We start from the raw sequence: 17324 nt of genomic DNA, 5'->3' as shown, positions 1-17324 counted from the left end.
AGGTGTCGGCCAGAACTGTGGTTGCATCTGAAGGCTCAGCTTAACTTCTCTCTCTTTTTAGACATTCCCTGGGGAAGCTCATCCAGGGTTATGGCTTTATATACCACATTGTACTAACCACTTCTAAATTTCTATCTCCAGCATGGGCCTCTGCCCTAAACCCCAGTTTTGTGTATTGTGCAAGTAGTCACTTCTATGTCTATTATACATCTCAAAATTAACATATCCTTAACTGATCTCAATTTCCCCCTAAACTACTACTCCCAATCTTTCCTGTTTCATGAGATGTTAACCAGATGTTTCAGACAAATATCTTTGACTCCTTTGTTTCTCTCCAGCATATATTTAACCCTCAAGGAATCCTTGTTGCTCTGTTTTCAAAATAAATCTGGGATCAGTTCACTTCTCATCATCTTTATGTTGCATTATTTCTCACTTGGATTTTGCACTGGTCTCCTAACTGGTCTCTCTACTTCTACTCTTGTCCTCTATAGTTTTTTTTGTTTTTTTTTTTAAAGGTTTATTTATTTCTCTCCCCTTCCCCCCCACCCCCCGCCCCAGTTGTCTGTTCTCTGTGTCTATTTGCTGCGTGTTCTTCTTTGTCCACTTCTGTTGTTGTCAGCGGCACAGGAATCTGTGTTTCTTTTTGTTGCGTCATCTTGTGTCAGCTCTCCATGTGTGCGGCACCATTCTTGGGCAGGCTGCACTTTCTTTGGTGCTGGGCGGCTCTCCTTATGGGGTGCACTCCTTACACGTGGGGCTCCCCTACACGGGGGACACCTCTTCGTGGGGCGCACTCCTAGCACACATCAGCACGGTGTGTGGGCCAGCTCCTCATCAGTCAAGGAGGGCCAGGGTTTGAACCACAGACCTCCCATGTGGTAGACAGACACCCTATTCACTGGGCCAAGTCTGCTTCCCCTATTGCTTATTTTAAGGCAGCAGCCAGAGTGATCCTGTTAAAATCTAAGTCATGTCAAGTTGTTTCTCAGCTCAAAATCCTCCATGGCTTTCAGTCTCACCCAGAGTAAAAGCTGAAAAACATCCAGTGTCCACCAGTTCCTGCAGGTGCCTGTGACCTCTCTGATCTCACCATTCCCTCTCTTCTCCTTCCTCATTCTGCTCTTCCTCAAGATCATTCCACCTACTCTCTCCTCTATGAGTAACAGAATAGTTCCTCTTTGTAAAACCCATTTCTTTATTTGCTTCACATCTTTGTTCAAATATCACCTTTTAGATAGATCTTCCCTGCCACCCTTTTTAAATTTAAATTGAAAAAAAATAACTTCACGTCCACACTCCTTTTCTCTTGCCTTAACTTATTTTTCTCCATAGAACTTTCCACCAAATGGTATACTATACAATTTCTTTTTGTTTTTCATCTCTCCTCTCCCATTAGATTGTTATCTCTGTGAGAGCTGGGGCATTGTCTCCCATGTTTATCACTTTTTTCTCAGTGACTGGAGTGCATGCTAGAACATGGTAAGCTCTCATATATATGTGTTGAACAAATAAATAAATGGAACAGTTGATGACTATATTTTTACCTCCAAGCTTATCATATACAGATATATACCTTCAACCTTAGTCTCTCTCCAGTCTCTCATTCTCTAGCTTCAAGTGCTGATTAGGCATTTGTTAAGGGATATCTGTGTCATCCGAGAAGTGAAATCTCCCAAATTAAACTCATTAACTTCTTCCCCAAACTGATTTTCCTTCCCATTGAGCCCATCTCTATTATTAACAAATATTTGCCTAGCTGCAGAACGTGCTTTCTTTGGATCCTCTTTGATTTCGTTTGTTTTCTTCTCTATGGTCATTCACATACCATCACCCTATTCTAAAGCTGTTTCTCTACCATGGTCATGGTCCTTCTCCATGTGCATACGCACAGCCTCGTCCAGACCTTCAAAGCTTCTGATCTCACCTCCCTCGCTCCCCTGCGCCCCTCCTCCAATCCTGTGCATCAACTCCAGCCCCACCTTCTTCAAACAGTATCTTCATTATTTCATCCTCTATATTAAAACTTTCAACAGCTTCCTTTTTCTATAACATCAAGCCTACAGACTTCTTTCGTGGTCTCTCATTTACTTTATTTATTATCTACTTCCAAATACATAATCTTAAATCAGGAATAGTGGCATTATTAGGACATGTCCATTTTTTGAAGGAGCTTGGATTTTCTGTTGCAATTATATTCCCCTCATTCCAGTGTATACACTGTTTTGTATTGTTCACTCTTATTTCATGGATAATAGGCTTGCATCTATGGCTAGACTGTAAATGCTTTTTAATTAGAGACCATGACACATATACCCTCTGTTATATCCATCTTTCCCTTACATTGCTTTTGGCACTCAGGGTTTATTTAGGAAAGATATGCTTGTCAAGTGATATAATAATAAGATATTAAAGATTTACTAAAATAGTGTTGGAGTTTGCAGATACTAATAAATATATGCCTGATGTTTAAAATGAAGGTCATTTGTAAAATTTAATTACATATAATAATATCTTGCTTGCAAAATTAATTATTTAGGTCTCAATTTACATAGCATTTTCTCTAGGAAGTATTCCTCTGATTCCCAAAATTTGAATTAGATAGCCCTTCTTTAATCCCCTTCCCCATAGTAGCCTGGTCTTATCTCAATCAGAGTCCCATCCATGCTATAGTTGCCTGGTTACATTTTTATATCTTTTACAAACTGTTTGATGGGAAGCCCATGCCTCATTTGCTGTCCTGTCTTATTATTAAGTCTTCGTATAAGGTCTGGCCCATTGTAGCTGTCCAACAAATAGTAACGTAATTGTGTGTCTTTTCCATAAATTCGGATTATGCAACAAAGTACATACAAATAATTATAAAGATCTTGTACTAAAAACAGAAAATATATGAGTGTTTGCTCTGAAATAGTCAATGAAATGTGACAAAATTTAGATTGCAAGATGGAACTATGTGAGTATATATGTATATGTACATGTGTACAGGTGTATCTCTGTGCATATATATATATTCATATATATATGCAATTATATTTGAATAGTGCCTTAAAATGTCCCAATTTTTCAAAATAAATATATCGATGAATTTTTAAAATCAAATTAAGTTATTATTCAACATTAATAGCTATATATCTAATTTTCAATAGTGAATATGTATTATGCTATATGTCAAGAATAGTTTCATATCAGAGAAACAAATAGAATATTCAGAAAGAGTTATCTTGGTTTACCCTCCTATCACTAAGGTTATTTGTTGATTTACTGACCTTCTTGGCTTTGCAACCTCAATACTTAATAAATGAAACCAATTTTGAATATATCAAATTATGGATAAAGTGTTAATAGATAATATATCTATGTGCTTAATGCTCCATTATAGGTCAGGAAGCCTTGGAAAGATGACATTGGTGAACAATGCTAAATAAAAGAAAAAATAATTTACTAAGCTCTTCATTTCGTAGTTTTTCTCTATCACTTTCTTTACAAATGTGTGTAAATCATAGCTGCCAAATATAATGGCTTCTCTTAGAGCATCTGTAATGGAGAGCCCCAGTTTTGTACAGTGAATCAAAGTTTTCATCAAAGAGGGTAGATCTTATGGGCTACTTTTACCAATTAACCCTAAAGCCAAGGTGTCTCATGATTACTTCTCTTTCTGACACACACAAACACACATTTGTGGAACTACCGATCGGTGTGTTTCCTACTCCTGACTTGAATTTCCCTGGATCCTCTGAGTACTTGTTTATCTTGCTGCGTCCTGTGAGAACAGGTAATATTTAACTTCTATCCCTCAATCTATATTAAAATTGAATTTCTTATTTAATGTGTTACTAAAAATAGAAATCCTTATGTTTTTTCTCCCACAACTTGTACTTGTGACTCATATCCATTAAGGCAGACAATGTCAAAACAATCAGTACTTCCCTCAAATAACAAAGTATAAGTAATTTTTAACTTTCCATTACCATTCACAGGAAAAATTGAATTATTTTCTAAAACCTGTATGTTTTTCTTGACATCAGACTAATTTAGCCTTAAACTCTTTTTACTTAGGTTTCCATCACATATTTTCTCCATCTCTAGCATTCTACATCCTTATTTCTATCATGCCTTAGTGTTGTTTCCAGAATCTTCCATATATTCTGAAAATAGTTTTCCTTGGCAGTGTATATCAGGATGACCTACTATATATGAAATAATAAACATTACAGAACTTTATAAAATAACAAAATCTTTTAAGTTGGTGTTATTACTCATTATTTTTACCATATGGATCCTTGAGCTCATTTAGTTGCAACATTTATGCTATGTAAATCTAATTTTCTTTATCTCTCATATTCAGGAGTCTTCTGAACATTTTCCAGTAATCATGAGACACCTTGGCTTTAGGGTTAATTGGTAAAAGTAGCCCATAAGATCTACCCTTTTTGATGAAAACTTTGATTCACTGTACAAAACTGGGGCTCTCCGTTACAGATGCTCTAAGAGAAGCCATTACATTTGGCAGCTATGATTTATCTCTTAATATTTCCTTTTATAAGGTAGATTATGATCAGCATTGTTAAAGAGAAGAACAGTGCATTTCTTTTGAATATTGACAAAAAAAGTCTATTCCCTATTGGAGCCTAAAATCTCATGTTGGAAAGTACCCAGTTTACTGACAGGTGATGTCATTTATGCCACATGGTGTGCAAATCCACATTCTTTCAGTGGAACAGGCTTAAATCATTTTCTGAGAATCAATGTGATTGCTAAACAAGTGCGATCATGCAGTGAAGGTTTAAAATATTAAATATACGACTGTGCTTTTGCTTCCTGATCTTGTATATTCTATATTGTAATTTTTCATAAGACCTAATTATTTTACGGGTGCTTTCTCTCATTTCTAAAGAAGTGTTTAGGAAAAATAACCCTGTTTATAACATGCTAAATCTTTATCTTCTTTATTTTTATCAAAAGAGTATAAGACATGTCTATGGATAACCCTGCAGGAGTCAAAAGCCTGTGGCAGGTTTTACAGAATATCTGCTACCTCCTGAGCTAGGAGGATTTTGCGGAGACAGCTCAGGAAGTTGCCATGGCTTAGGGGCAAAGCAGGCTTTTGCAGATAAACCTTAAGTCACAGATTCTACCTTTTGGAGCCAGATATCATTTTATGGATTAATTAATACTTGTAAAGGCTTTAAGAATGAAAGACATTGTGAACAAACTGTTTTCTTATTGTAAAACAAAGGAGAGTTACTTTGGGAGAATAATTCTATTGATCAGGCTATGCTTTCTTTAAATTGCAAATATTTCTGCAAGCTCTGGAGTCTTTCAGAATTCTACTTTGGTTAGATAAAATTAGGTTTGTGAAATAGCATCACCCCAAATCTTCAAGCTTGTTATTAGCAATTTTTTATAATTTAGTAATTTTAAATAAATCTATCTTTAAGTTCTCTTTCACATGTCTTCCTTGCCCCATGCAATAGTGTTTATTAATTCAACAAGTATTTGTTAAGGCCATCCCTATGCTAGACACTATTCTAGGTTTGGTATATGCAATTCTGGGAGGAAAGAAGTATTAAACAAGTAAAGGAACCCATGATTCTATAAAAAATTACAAAATGTGCTATGAAGGAAGAAGAACAAATTTCTATGAGAGAGGGAGACCCTACCTTAGATTAAAGTAGCCATGAAAGCACCCTTGAAAGGGGCATTGAATTTGGGATTTGTGAGATGGGGAAATCTAGGAAAAAAACTAGAAGAAGAATACAAATAGAAGAAACAACAAATGAAAAGGTCTGGAAGCAAGTCGGTACATTTGAAAAAGTACAAGAAATCATAATGGCTAGAATATATCAAACCAGGAAACTGAGGCAGGGAGCATGATTGAGAAGGAGTCACTGCTCACATCATGAAGAGTTGTGAGTCATGGAAGGAGTTTGGAAGCCACTGAAGCACAGAAACAAGCTATGGTAACTTCTATACAGACCCACATTTGAAGTTGATTTAACTCTAGAGGAGAGAAAAAAAAAAAAACGTAGCAAGAAGCAGCAAAAGTACTTTTAAGAATACATTTAACATTGAGATATCCTTTCTTCCCTACCTCTTAGCACCAAATTAGGTTATAACAAAACAATTAAATTACATGAATAAGTTGCCCAGATAGTAACCAGGAAGGCCACTCTCACTGAATTCCAATGGCAGGCAAAGAGAGATAAATATGTTTCAATCAAAGACACAAAAAAATAGGACACAGAAAAGACCTCTAGAAAACTGAAGAAAGTTCTTGAGATACAAAGAGGTGCCCTCATCAGTCTGTCCCCCAAAGGGAACCTGGATTTCTTATTGGTGACCAAAGGAACACACTGGCTGCTAGATGAAAGACTCAGCAGAAAGACTGTTGGGGTTTCTTAAACATGAATAGCTTTTACAGAATGACATTTTGATGAGTTGGGGGTAAATAAATCAGATACATGTGGATGAAGTTTCCCTTGAAATGTGCAGGGAGTTAAAAATGACGGGGAAACATACTTGGCAAAACACAGAATATGCTTTGCCAAAGCCATCATTTGAAATATACTTCAACACATTTAGCAGAACCCCCAAAGACCAATGTGTTCTCTTGCCCTGAGAGAGAGAAAGAAAGAGAGGGAGAGTTTCTATGGAAGTGTTGCTCAGCAAATACATTTAAGGGTATAAATAAGTTGCAATGAGAAAACCACGTCTAACTCTGAGGTTTGACATCAAGACCAGCTTCTCAATAGCTTCTTTGAGATTTATTAGGAGCTCCTTTTCTGGTCTCCCCTCATGTTTGACACAGAATTATTTTCCTTTATTTATATTTAACTCCCCTTTATAAATAATCCTTCTATGCAACTTATTATGCAACTTAAGGATTCTGGTTCACCACATTTAAAGAGTATGTACATAAAATAAATTGTGTATTTAGAGTAGCCAAATCTTCGTATCACATGTCTCTAAAACAATCATATTTCACTCTTGAGCTTTATATAAGGTACCTCTAAAATAAATGATTTTAAACATTTTTAAAAGCCTATTAGAACTTTATATGATATATAGGTAAACTGGACTTAAGGTAATTTTATTTCTGGTTTTTATTGTGTTCTGAACGGAATATATACTGCAAGTCCGTGTACATCCTCACAAGACCCAGTATACAGAAAGAAAGGCAGAGCCAGTATAGAAAAAACTGTAGAATGAGAGGAAGAAAAAACATAAGCAATGCATCCCAAAGAAGAAAGCGGGTACAACTGGAAGAGAAAGTCCAAAAAGGAAAGCTGATGAAATAAGGAAAGAGAAATATCTATTTCAGTGGGTAATGTGTTCTCATTCTGTACTTTGTAATAGAAACCATTGAAAAATTCCAAGATTTTCAATAAAGTGCTGTGATCTATTAAAACATCAGAAAAAATATACCATGCGTCTCATTATTAAATTGAAACAGGGATGATGAATCTGTTTGAAAATTATAGTGGCCTACATAGAGAAAGAGATGATGCGAAGTTCTCAAGAGGAAAAGCAGTCAGCCATCCAGAAAGTTTTATGGGTGACACTAGTTTGGATGTGTCTTAGTTTGCTGAAGGCTGCCAATGCAAAATATCAGAAATGGATTGGCTTTTACAATGGATATTTATTATGGTAGATGCTTATACAGTTCCGAGTTGTGAAAATGTCCAAATCAAGACATCATCAGGGAAGTGGATGTGGCTCAATTGATAGAGCATCCACCTACCATATAGGAGGTCCAGGGTTCAAACCCAGGGCCTCCTGGCCTGTGTGGAGAGCTGGCCCACACGCAATGCTGCCGTGCACAAGGAGTGCCATGCCATGTAGGGACTCCCCCCTGTGTAGGGGAGCCTCATGCACAAGGAGGGTACCCCACAATGAGAGATGCCACATGCAAAAAAAAGCACAGCCTGCCCAGGAGTGGTGCCGCACACATGGAGAGCTGATGCAGCAAGATTATGCAACCAAAAGAGACACAGATTCCTGGTGCTGCCGAGAATGTAAGCAGACACAGAAGAACATGCAGCAAATGAACACAGAGAGTAGACAACAGGAGGGAGAAATAATAAAATAAATCCTTAAATAATAAAAAAAAGACATCATTAGAGATGCTTTCTCACCAAAGGTAAGCTGCTGGTGGTCTTGAACAAAATGGCGGTTGTTCTCTGTCTTCTCCTCCAGGTTCACTTTCTCTCTGAGCACAGCTGCGAGCTGTCAGGCATATGGCTCATCTCTTTCCTCTGGGCTTCACTGCTCCAGCTTCACTTGCCCTGCTGATTCCAATCTCTGTCCACTTTTCTCATCCTGTCAGAGTTTCTCTCTTTCTGCAGCTGCAGATGATCCTGGAGTCCTCTCTCACTTGGCAGGGTAAAATGGCAGCTCTCCTTCTCTGTGTGTTGCTGCATTTTTCTCCCATTTATAAGGAACTCCTCCAGAGAGCCAAGACCCACCCTGGATTATGCCTCACTGAAGTGCTCCAATCAAAAGCACCCAACTGAATTCAATCCAGTCAAAGATTGTCACGCCCACAGGAATGTACTAATTTAAGAACATAATTTTCTGGAGTCCACAGAAATGACTCAAACCAACATAGGAGGTTTCACTCTTCTCAGGGTTGGGGCCTCTCTCAGCTTTGTGGATCCAGAGAATATATTTATCAATACAATCACTGTTTTCAGAGATGATTAGACCTTGGGGCTATCTCACAGTAACAAATTGATATGAGTCAGATGTATAAACTATAATTCTGACATATAAATTTATAATGGGGGATAAACAGATGCTTATTTAAGTCACCCACATACTATCAAAGTAATTAGTAAGTTGAATTAGGGGCCAATTGGTTGCCAATGAGCATGGGATCAGAGGAAGGGGGAAGAAAACTCAAGTACATTAGGAGAGCCAATATTGTAAGTCATATATCCATGTGATTCCAGTCTTAAACGTCAATCCTCTGTCATCCGAATCAGGGGAAAATCTTACTGAGTTTCAGTTCAATTCCCCTTTCCAAACATGCATTTTTGTGTGTGTGGAATGGTGTAGATGAAAGCCAGTTGTTTGCAATTATACTTCATGAATCTGAGAACAACATGAAACTTTCACATAAAAAATTACAGTGTCTGTCCCCACGGTTATAGCCCTGGATTGTCTTTCTGCAACTATTGTTATCCTTAATCAAAGGCCGTCTTCTGCTCTCCTGCCTTGTCTATAGCCTCCAACTTAGGTTGATAAACAGGCACTGTCTGAGTATTCCACTACCATTCATTCTTCTCATTTGTATCTAAGCACGGTTATATCTGCTGAGTATTTCTTCAATGCTGGCAATCTGGCTGGTATCCAGTCTAGAAAAATTGCTGCTCTTTCTTGCCACTTAATATCAAGTAGGGCTTCTAGGGGATATTGGACAAATAGTTCAAGAAACTAGATTTAGCATCTAAAGATTGGTTGATATTTTTTTAAAATGCATACTTTAAGGAGTGCTATTGCTTTAAAGAACTTCAATTTGGCTTGGATCTTAGAATGTACTCCTGAACCTAGGACCAAAATATCTGAAATATTGCAAATTATTAAAGACAAGACTTTGTGAGTCTTGGATGACCAACCTGCTCAACTGTAATTTATAGGTTATTATCCTTTCAGACCATAGGATTAACATAAAATAGAAATTGTAAATTAGAATAATTATTGAGATACTTTGTATAAACCCACAATGTAAGTACAAAGCAATCTTCTGTGTGCACTAATACTTCTTTAACTCACTGTGTTGCTTTCTCCCTGTAAGAGGCTTAGCGTTTTTCATTTCACATTTTTCTTTCTTTTTTAGAGAAATAGACATCAATAATACATCTCTGTTGGTACTAGATGTCTGTCTACCCAAGGGTCTTTCTGTGAATATTTTTTGAAAAAAAAAGGCAACATTCTTAGCTAAGAATGCACACATCAATTTTTATAATGGGTTGAAAGGTTTTGTACCTTTTCAGTAAATAAATATAGGTTTTTGGTAGCAGTATTTAATTTTTATCATAAGAAAGTACAAATAAGACAATAAACTTTTTATCTAGGGTTATGAAACACAATTTCTCAATGTACATTCCTAAACAAAGGGACCTCCTCTATGATACTAACTGCTGGAGAAAACATATTCTTCCAAATATTTGTAGAAACCAATGCTGCCCAGAGTTAAACACTGAAAGTATTATATAAGTTGTAGGGGCTAGACAAATAAGATTCCTTGGCAGCAAAAATGGGGAGCTGCAGTATCTGTAGAATAAAATGAATTATATGTATTCAGTTATTAAAAAATGGCACCATTGAACACCATAGTTCTAAAAATTCTCCAAGAAAGCTTCCTTAGAATCTAAATCTCTGAAGGTTCTGTGGAGACAATGCTGTAGAAAGGAAGAAAGTTTTCTGTAAGTGAAGCTGTGTTTAAAAAAAAAAAACACATTGCTATTTTTATCATAAATAATCACTATTATTATCTTCATCAATATTTATTCAATCAAATATGTATTTACCAGCTATGTACTAAGAGTAAGTACTGTGCTATTTGTTAAGGATATAGCAATGAACAAGTCCGAAAAGATCTTACCTGTATCTGAATGAGTCTTGTAAAGAGGCAATTATTTAATTGGTGAAATTTCGTAACTTAGGACAGCTCATTTACCCCAAATAGTTCTTCCTTTCACCTATCACATGACAGGAGGCTTTATTTGGAATTTTCCATGTTCCTGAAAAGATTTAAATAAGGATTTAAGTATCAATTAATTCAGCCACTCATTTTTTCAAACAATACTTATTATTGTGACTACTGGTACCAGCAAGATCTCTAGGTACTGGGAATCCAGGTATGAAAGACTTAGCCCTTTGCCTTTAATGAGTTCCCAGTGCAATTATGGGAATAGACAAGTAAACAGACAATTACAATACCATCTGATAAGTGCTGTGGTAGTGATAAAGACAGAATGTAAATTCAGAGTCAGGACAGGGATACCTAACAGACATTGCAGAGAAATCAGGAAAGGTCTCCCTAATAATAGACGGACAAACTGAGTGTTAAAGTAGATGTGGGAGTTTATGAAGAGAAGAAATGGCAGACGGAGAGTATTACAGAGAGAGGAAAGGCGTGGCAAGAGTGAGTCCTCAGCTATTAGGCAGGTGACTAAGCTTTTAGTAAATATTATGTGTGTGTGTGTGTGTGTGTGGAAGGGCAGGGAGTGTTGGCAATTCACCATGAGCGAAAAGATGGAATGCAGGCTAAGAACTTGGGATAGGCAGTGTGGGGAAGACCTGGGAAAGTAGAAGTTAAAACACCTATTTTATACAGACTTTGCTGAGCTCCACAGAAACTTCTGTGGAGTTACAATGAATTGTTGAATCTCCTTTAGGAAATTGCAGCTGTATTGGCAATGAAAGTCAATAAACGCAAATAGGAAAGGAAGTAAATCCACATCACAGAAAAAGAGAATGAGATGCTACAGTGTATCTTGGTAATGGAATGAAATCATGAAATGCTGTTTTAAATGATATTCCATGGTGCAGTTGGTTGGGTTACACGATTCCATTGAATTCTTCCTGTTCCCTGGCCTCAGTGGGTACATGGGGAAGTGGGGATAAGGGGTGGAAAGGGAGAACTTTTCCAAAGATGATCGATAAAATTAGGAAAGGCATTAAATTGATCTTTGTTTTTTCATTTTTAATCAATTTTGTAAGGGAATGACTTCAATGCTCAGGAAAAAAAGGGAGTAGAGGTGTTTCATGCTATGACACATCATTCACATTCCCCTTTGTAATCTGTCTTTTGGAACTTTAACTGCTTGTAATGACTATGGTCTTGAAGGCACATCCCATAAGCTACATATGCATTTCTAATGAAGTTCTATATCTGGAAACTTCCATCACTGCAATGACTCTTGGAATGCATCGGTTCATTCAGACTAGTAGTGCATAGGATTTTGTCACAGTTTTAACATGTATTCTTCTTGCAGATGGTTGAAAAAGAAGGCTATCTTCAAAAAGCAAAAATTGCAGATGGAGGCAAGAAGCTAAGGTAATAAAAGTTCTTTACTTTAGTCTTGTATAACTATGCTAGTTGTTCACATCCTCAGTTGTATTGCTGCTATTGTTTGGGTGGGAAGGCCCTATGGTGCAGTATTATAATGATCCTCTCTATTATCACCAGGATCAACATTATTTTAAATACAGTTATGGAGTTTTCAAAGAAAGTGCTACATTCTATATTCCAGGACATATAAAACACATAAATGAAGTGTTTCATGTCCTCCTAGGACTTGAAATCTAAAAATAAAAAAAAAAAAAGAGATAATGGGTCTTGATTTATGGGAAATAACAGTTTAGGAGATAAATTGACTCATTTGCTATATATAAACATCTATATTTCATAGGGAGAATAATTTTTGAAGGATGGAGGTTTTTTAAAATAAAATTTATTGAAGTGTATCATTCATATATGAATATACATGAACAGAAAGCTTATAGTAAAAATTGTGAATTTACAAAACAAACATGCATATCATCATCATACAAGGCTTCCACACATCTCCCTACCATGAACACTTTGCATTATTGTGAAACATTTGTTACAAATTATGAAAGAGCATCGTCAAAATATTACTATTAATAATATCTTACATTTGGTGTATTTTTCCTCCAAGCCACCCAATTATTACCACCTTATATTAGTATTAAATATTTGTTATCATTCATGAGAGAATGTTCTCATATTTATCCTGTTAACCACAGTCTTCCACCACTAGAATTATTAGATCCTATCTTTCATACAGTCTATTCAAAGTGTACAGTCAGTGGCTATCATTTTAATCACAGAGTTATGCAGACATCACCTTAATTTTAGAACATTTTCATTACTCCAAAAGGAAAAATTCCATACCTCCTTACAGCCCCCTATTGCTGTCCATTAGAATTGAAATATCTTTTTGCCTTTGTTGCAAAATATTATATTATTATTGTTAAATATGTCCATTAAGTTATGTTAGTTATAATTTTCCCATTTATCACCATATTCTTAACACTCTGTAAAAGAAGAGCATTCTTATTTTTATACTATTAATCATAATCTTCATCCACTACTCTAATCACTATGTTATACATTTCCTAGATTTTTCTCTGGTTTCTGAAGGATGGAGGTTTTAGACTATATCTTTGAAAGGTAGTATCATTTGCCAGATAAAAAGTTAGGGGTTTTACTGCATTTTGAAACAAGATGAATGCAGGGCAGATGAGAGAAATCAGAAAAGGTGATAAGAAGACAAGACAAAACAACAACAACAAATTCCTTGAGGTAAAAATGAGGTTGATAAAAGGATAGAGGAAAATGTAAGACCTATCTATGAGAAATAAATGCATTAAAGAATTATCTCCATTTTAGAATATTTGCTAATTTATTTAGCATATTTGGGTTTATTTATATACTTAGCTTTGTGCTAGGTTATATGCAAGCTGCAAAGATATGTAGAAAGTATTCAAATTGAGAAATAAGGCATTTGTTTATAAGTGTATTACTAACTGTAAAAGTCATATAGGGTAAATGTACTAATTAGCTACACAATGGGATATCTGTTAATTATATAATACAATTCATTACTAGAGTAACACTGACCAACACTAGAAAATAAAATATGCTTTTGTTTGCTAGCTATGATGGGATATGTATATATTTATTTAAAAGATGTAAAATTGGAAGAAAATGTCCAACACAATTTCACTACTCAGTATAGCTATTTTAATTTTAAATAACAAGCCTTATTTTCTGCCCACATTTTGTCTTATTCTGAGGTAGCAGGCTGGGCCTCTGAATCCTATCCTAGACTTCTGTGCTGCTGCAAGATAAACTGCAAGACTGCCTTAGGAGCTGGTTGAGTCAGGCTGGGGAAGGGGTCCAGGAAAGATTTTTTTGGTTTTGACTAGGCCAGCCTAAGAGCCCTCTTTTCCACTAGGCCTTCCTCCTGATCTTGCCACCTCGTAGAAAGAGTGTGGAGCATGCAGCAATGCCTCTTACCAAGATAAGTAAGTCCAGACTATGTCTTAACTCACCACCCAGGTGGATAAAGAAAGTCCAAAGAGAGACAGAAGGAGACCCTAGGATTTATCTAGGTTTGTTCACTGACGCTTGGTAGGAAAGAATAGGTGTCAGTATTGGTTAGCCTTGCTCTCTGGCCTCATGTATGAAAGAGGAGGAGATGCACAGAAAGTATTCCAAGAAAACAAGATGATACCCCTGCCACAGTGGTACCGAGAAGTGTCCTTGGCCATAAATCAACAGTAAACCAACTTTAATCAATTTTCTCCTTGAAAATTGTGTCAGAGGACATGGCTTTTCCACTACAAAACATACACAAATGCATTCTTAGTTCCAATCAGTACAGATAACATTTTTATTTATTTATTTGCTATTATTTCAGGCAGTTTGTGTACCATTTCTGTGTTCTAGTCTGAGTTTATATCAACATTACTTTGTGCTCTTTTATAATTTCAAGCAAGTTTCATTCCATTGTTCATTCTGTTTTTTCAACCAAAGTTATATACGTTTAGTTTTGATTTTTTTTTTTTACCTCAAGTGCACAAAATTGCATTCGTTAGATGCCTCCATTTGTGACCTTGCAGCATCATTTTGGGCAAGACCCCTAACTTTTATTTTATTCTCTAAATCATCACTCCATTCCCTATAGTCATCTGTTCTAGGATAATTAATGTGCATTCCTTAATCTATTCTCTATATATTTATCTTGCTATGCAGGTGGCATTCTGAAATATAGTATATAGTTGCATGTATGTGAATGTGGCATAAACATTTTGTGTTTTAAACTTCATTCTATTTTCTACTACTTTTACTCATTGCTAGTGTTTGGACGTCTATGTATGGTGCTTTGTTGAAGACTAGTTCATTTCTTCCAGCAGCTGCTCTTTTTGCCACTACGGATGTATACCAAATTTAATTTATCCAATCCCCCAAGAGTGGACACATAAATAGCTTCTAATTTCTTCCATCCCAAACAACAATCCAATAAACACACATTACATGTCTCCTAACACACCTGTGAAGGATTCGTTCTGAGTATATACCCAGGAGTGAAGAACTTCTTGGTTGTAAGGCACACACATTTGTAAATCAACTCAGTGCCACAGCAAGACGTTTCCCCTGAACACGTGCACCAGTTTACATTTCCTCTGCAAGGCAGAAGGGTTGCCATTTCCCATAATGTCACCATCACACAGCATTATCCTACTCTCTCAATTTTGCCTTTGATGACCATAGAATGTTTTCTCAGTGTTACTCTTTGTATTTCTCTGATTAGTAGTGAATTTGAACATCACTTTCACATATTCAGAAACATTTATGTCCTGCATTCTGAGAATTGCCTTTCCATAAACTTCAACTGTTTTCTATTGAGTTCTTGCTTTTTTACTTTTTCTTTTCCTTTTTTCTTTTTACAACTTGAAGGCACTCCTAATATATTTGAATTAGCAATACCTTTTCAGTTCTAAATATCTCTTCCAAGTCTCTCATATCTATTTACGTTGTCTCAATGAACAGAAATCTTTAAATTTGATCAATATTTTTCTGTAATTTTCCCCTGTATAGTAGTGATTTTTAAATTTTTTTTATCATAAACACTTTACAAATTGAACACAGTATATGTATAATCACCATATTTAATAACATGTAATATTCTCCCACATGGATAGAACTGTGATATACCAAACAATTCTCACCCTCATTTTATTTTTTAGTTATTTCCAGTTTATACTAAAAGTTATAATTATAGTAATCCTCATCCTTCTTATCTATTTATTTCTTTATATTTTCTTATGATTAATGCTAGACTTGGAATTACTTGATTAAATTATGGGACTGTATTTTTTATGAGTCTTATTAGGTATTTCCAGATCGTGTGCCCAAGAGAGCCTGTATGGTTTTTCCACTAGTGATGAAAATGGTCATTTCAGTCATAACTTTTAAAAATTGTGTAGTTTTTATCCCTTTGATAATTTTGTAACTATTAAATAATGTAACATAGTTGTTATAATTGTGTTTCTTTGATAAAATTTCTTGATAGCCTTTCCCCCCATTTATCAAGGCTTTATAACTTTTTATAAATTTTAATGAGTTAACAATTAGTATAAATAGATGCTTCTCTCAAACATCTGGTTAAATGATTTACCACTAGTACATAAATAATACTATAATATAGGCTCTGTTATTTCTTTCTATTTTACAAGTGAAGAAACATGGCCATCCATATTAACCTTTCCTTTCTGCCTAATCTTACTGCACAGTTAGTATCATGAAATTTAGATGTGTCTTCTGTATGAAGTATGATAGTTTTGTCTCCCTTGATAGATTATAAGATGTTTAAGAAGAGGGGAAAAAGTCCTTTTATTTGGTGTCGTCAGCAGTACAAGTGCTTCAGTTGTCACTTAATAAACATCATTATATTAACTTCTGTAAAGTTTTTTACTCAAATCCATTATGGGTTATCCACATTGTGGATTGTCCTCATTTTCCATTTTCTTTGTGTTTTATCTGCTCTGTTTCGTATATTCTCTCTTTCCCTCCAAGAAAATTTGGACTGAGTTCTGAATATGAATAGGAAAGTGTGAAATGAGGAAGGACTTGTTGGCTAAACCTTTCATTTGTGAAGGGCCCCATCCAGTTAGCCTTATTTTGAAATGAGGTTAGACAGATTTCCTCAATGATACACTGACAGGATTGAAAACAGAATATATCCAGCGTTCTACTTTAATTCTTAAGTGTAAATATTGAAATTATGCCTCAGCTTTTCTGATGAAACTTAGGAATTTCTTCATTTTGGGAGTTCTCTGCCCAAAATGGAAGTAAGTAGTAACTTTACAAAGAGCTTACACTTCTCTTCCTCTGTACCTTTCACTTCCTACCTTCTCCTTTGTCTCCTTCATGGCTCTGTACATCTTAAATACATATAAACATATACAAATATATAACAGATATACATCTATTTAACTATTGTTAAATAGTTAAACTCTCACAATGGAGTTTCCTTGGGCATGATACCAAGGAGCCCTTCAAATGTGAATTTAGTTTTTCCTTAGCTCTTTCTGCTCTAGATCTCAGTAAATTCTTCCAGACAGAATCTGTCTTTCTCTATTTTTGTGATAGAGTATTGGGGATTGGAGTGAAGCTTTGGAGAGAATGGCATATAGAACATAATTTGTTATATATTGCTTTAACTTTATTATTTTCACCATGTGCTGTTACAGTTTCCAACATCTGATAACCCTTAGTTTGT

General features: G+C 35.6%; 1 protein-coding gene across 2 annotated transcripts in view; it reads left to right on the top strand.

The window, feature by feature from the left end:
• ARHGAP15 (Rho GTPase activating protein 15) overlaps nt 1-17324 on the top strand; it is a 653844-nt gene that overhangs the window by 91270 nt on the left and 545250 nt on the right. For both annotated transcript variants that reach the window (XM_004480409.4, XM_004480410.5), the window contains one exon: nt 12006-12067. In XM_004480409.4, the coding sequence (XP_004480466.1) occupies nt 12006-12067 (62 nt within the window). The remainder of the gene's footprint in view (nt 1-12005; nt 12068-17324) is intronic.

This window comes from Dasypus novemcinctus, chromosome 7 (assembly GCF_030445035.2).
Source record: "Dasypus novemcinctus isolate mDasNov1 chromosome 7, mDasNov1.1.hap2, whole genome shotgun sequence".
Lineage (NCBI taxonomy): Eukaryota > Metazoa > Chordata > Mammalia > Cingulata > Dasypodidae > Dasypus > Dasypus novemcinctus.
The sequence above is the reverse complement of the archived record's forward strand: the minus strand, read 5'-3'. Positions and strand labels throughout refer to the sequence as shown.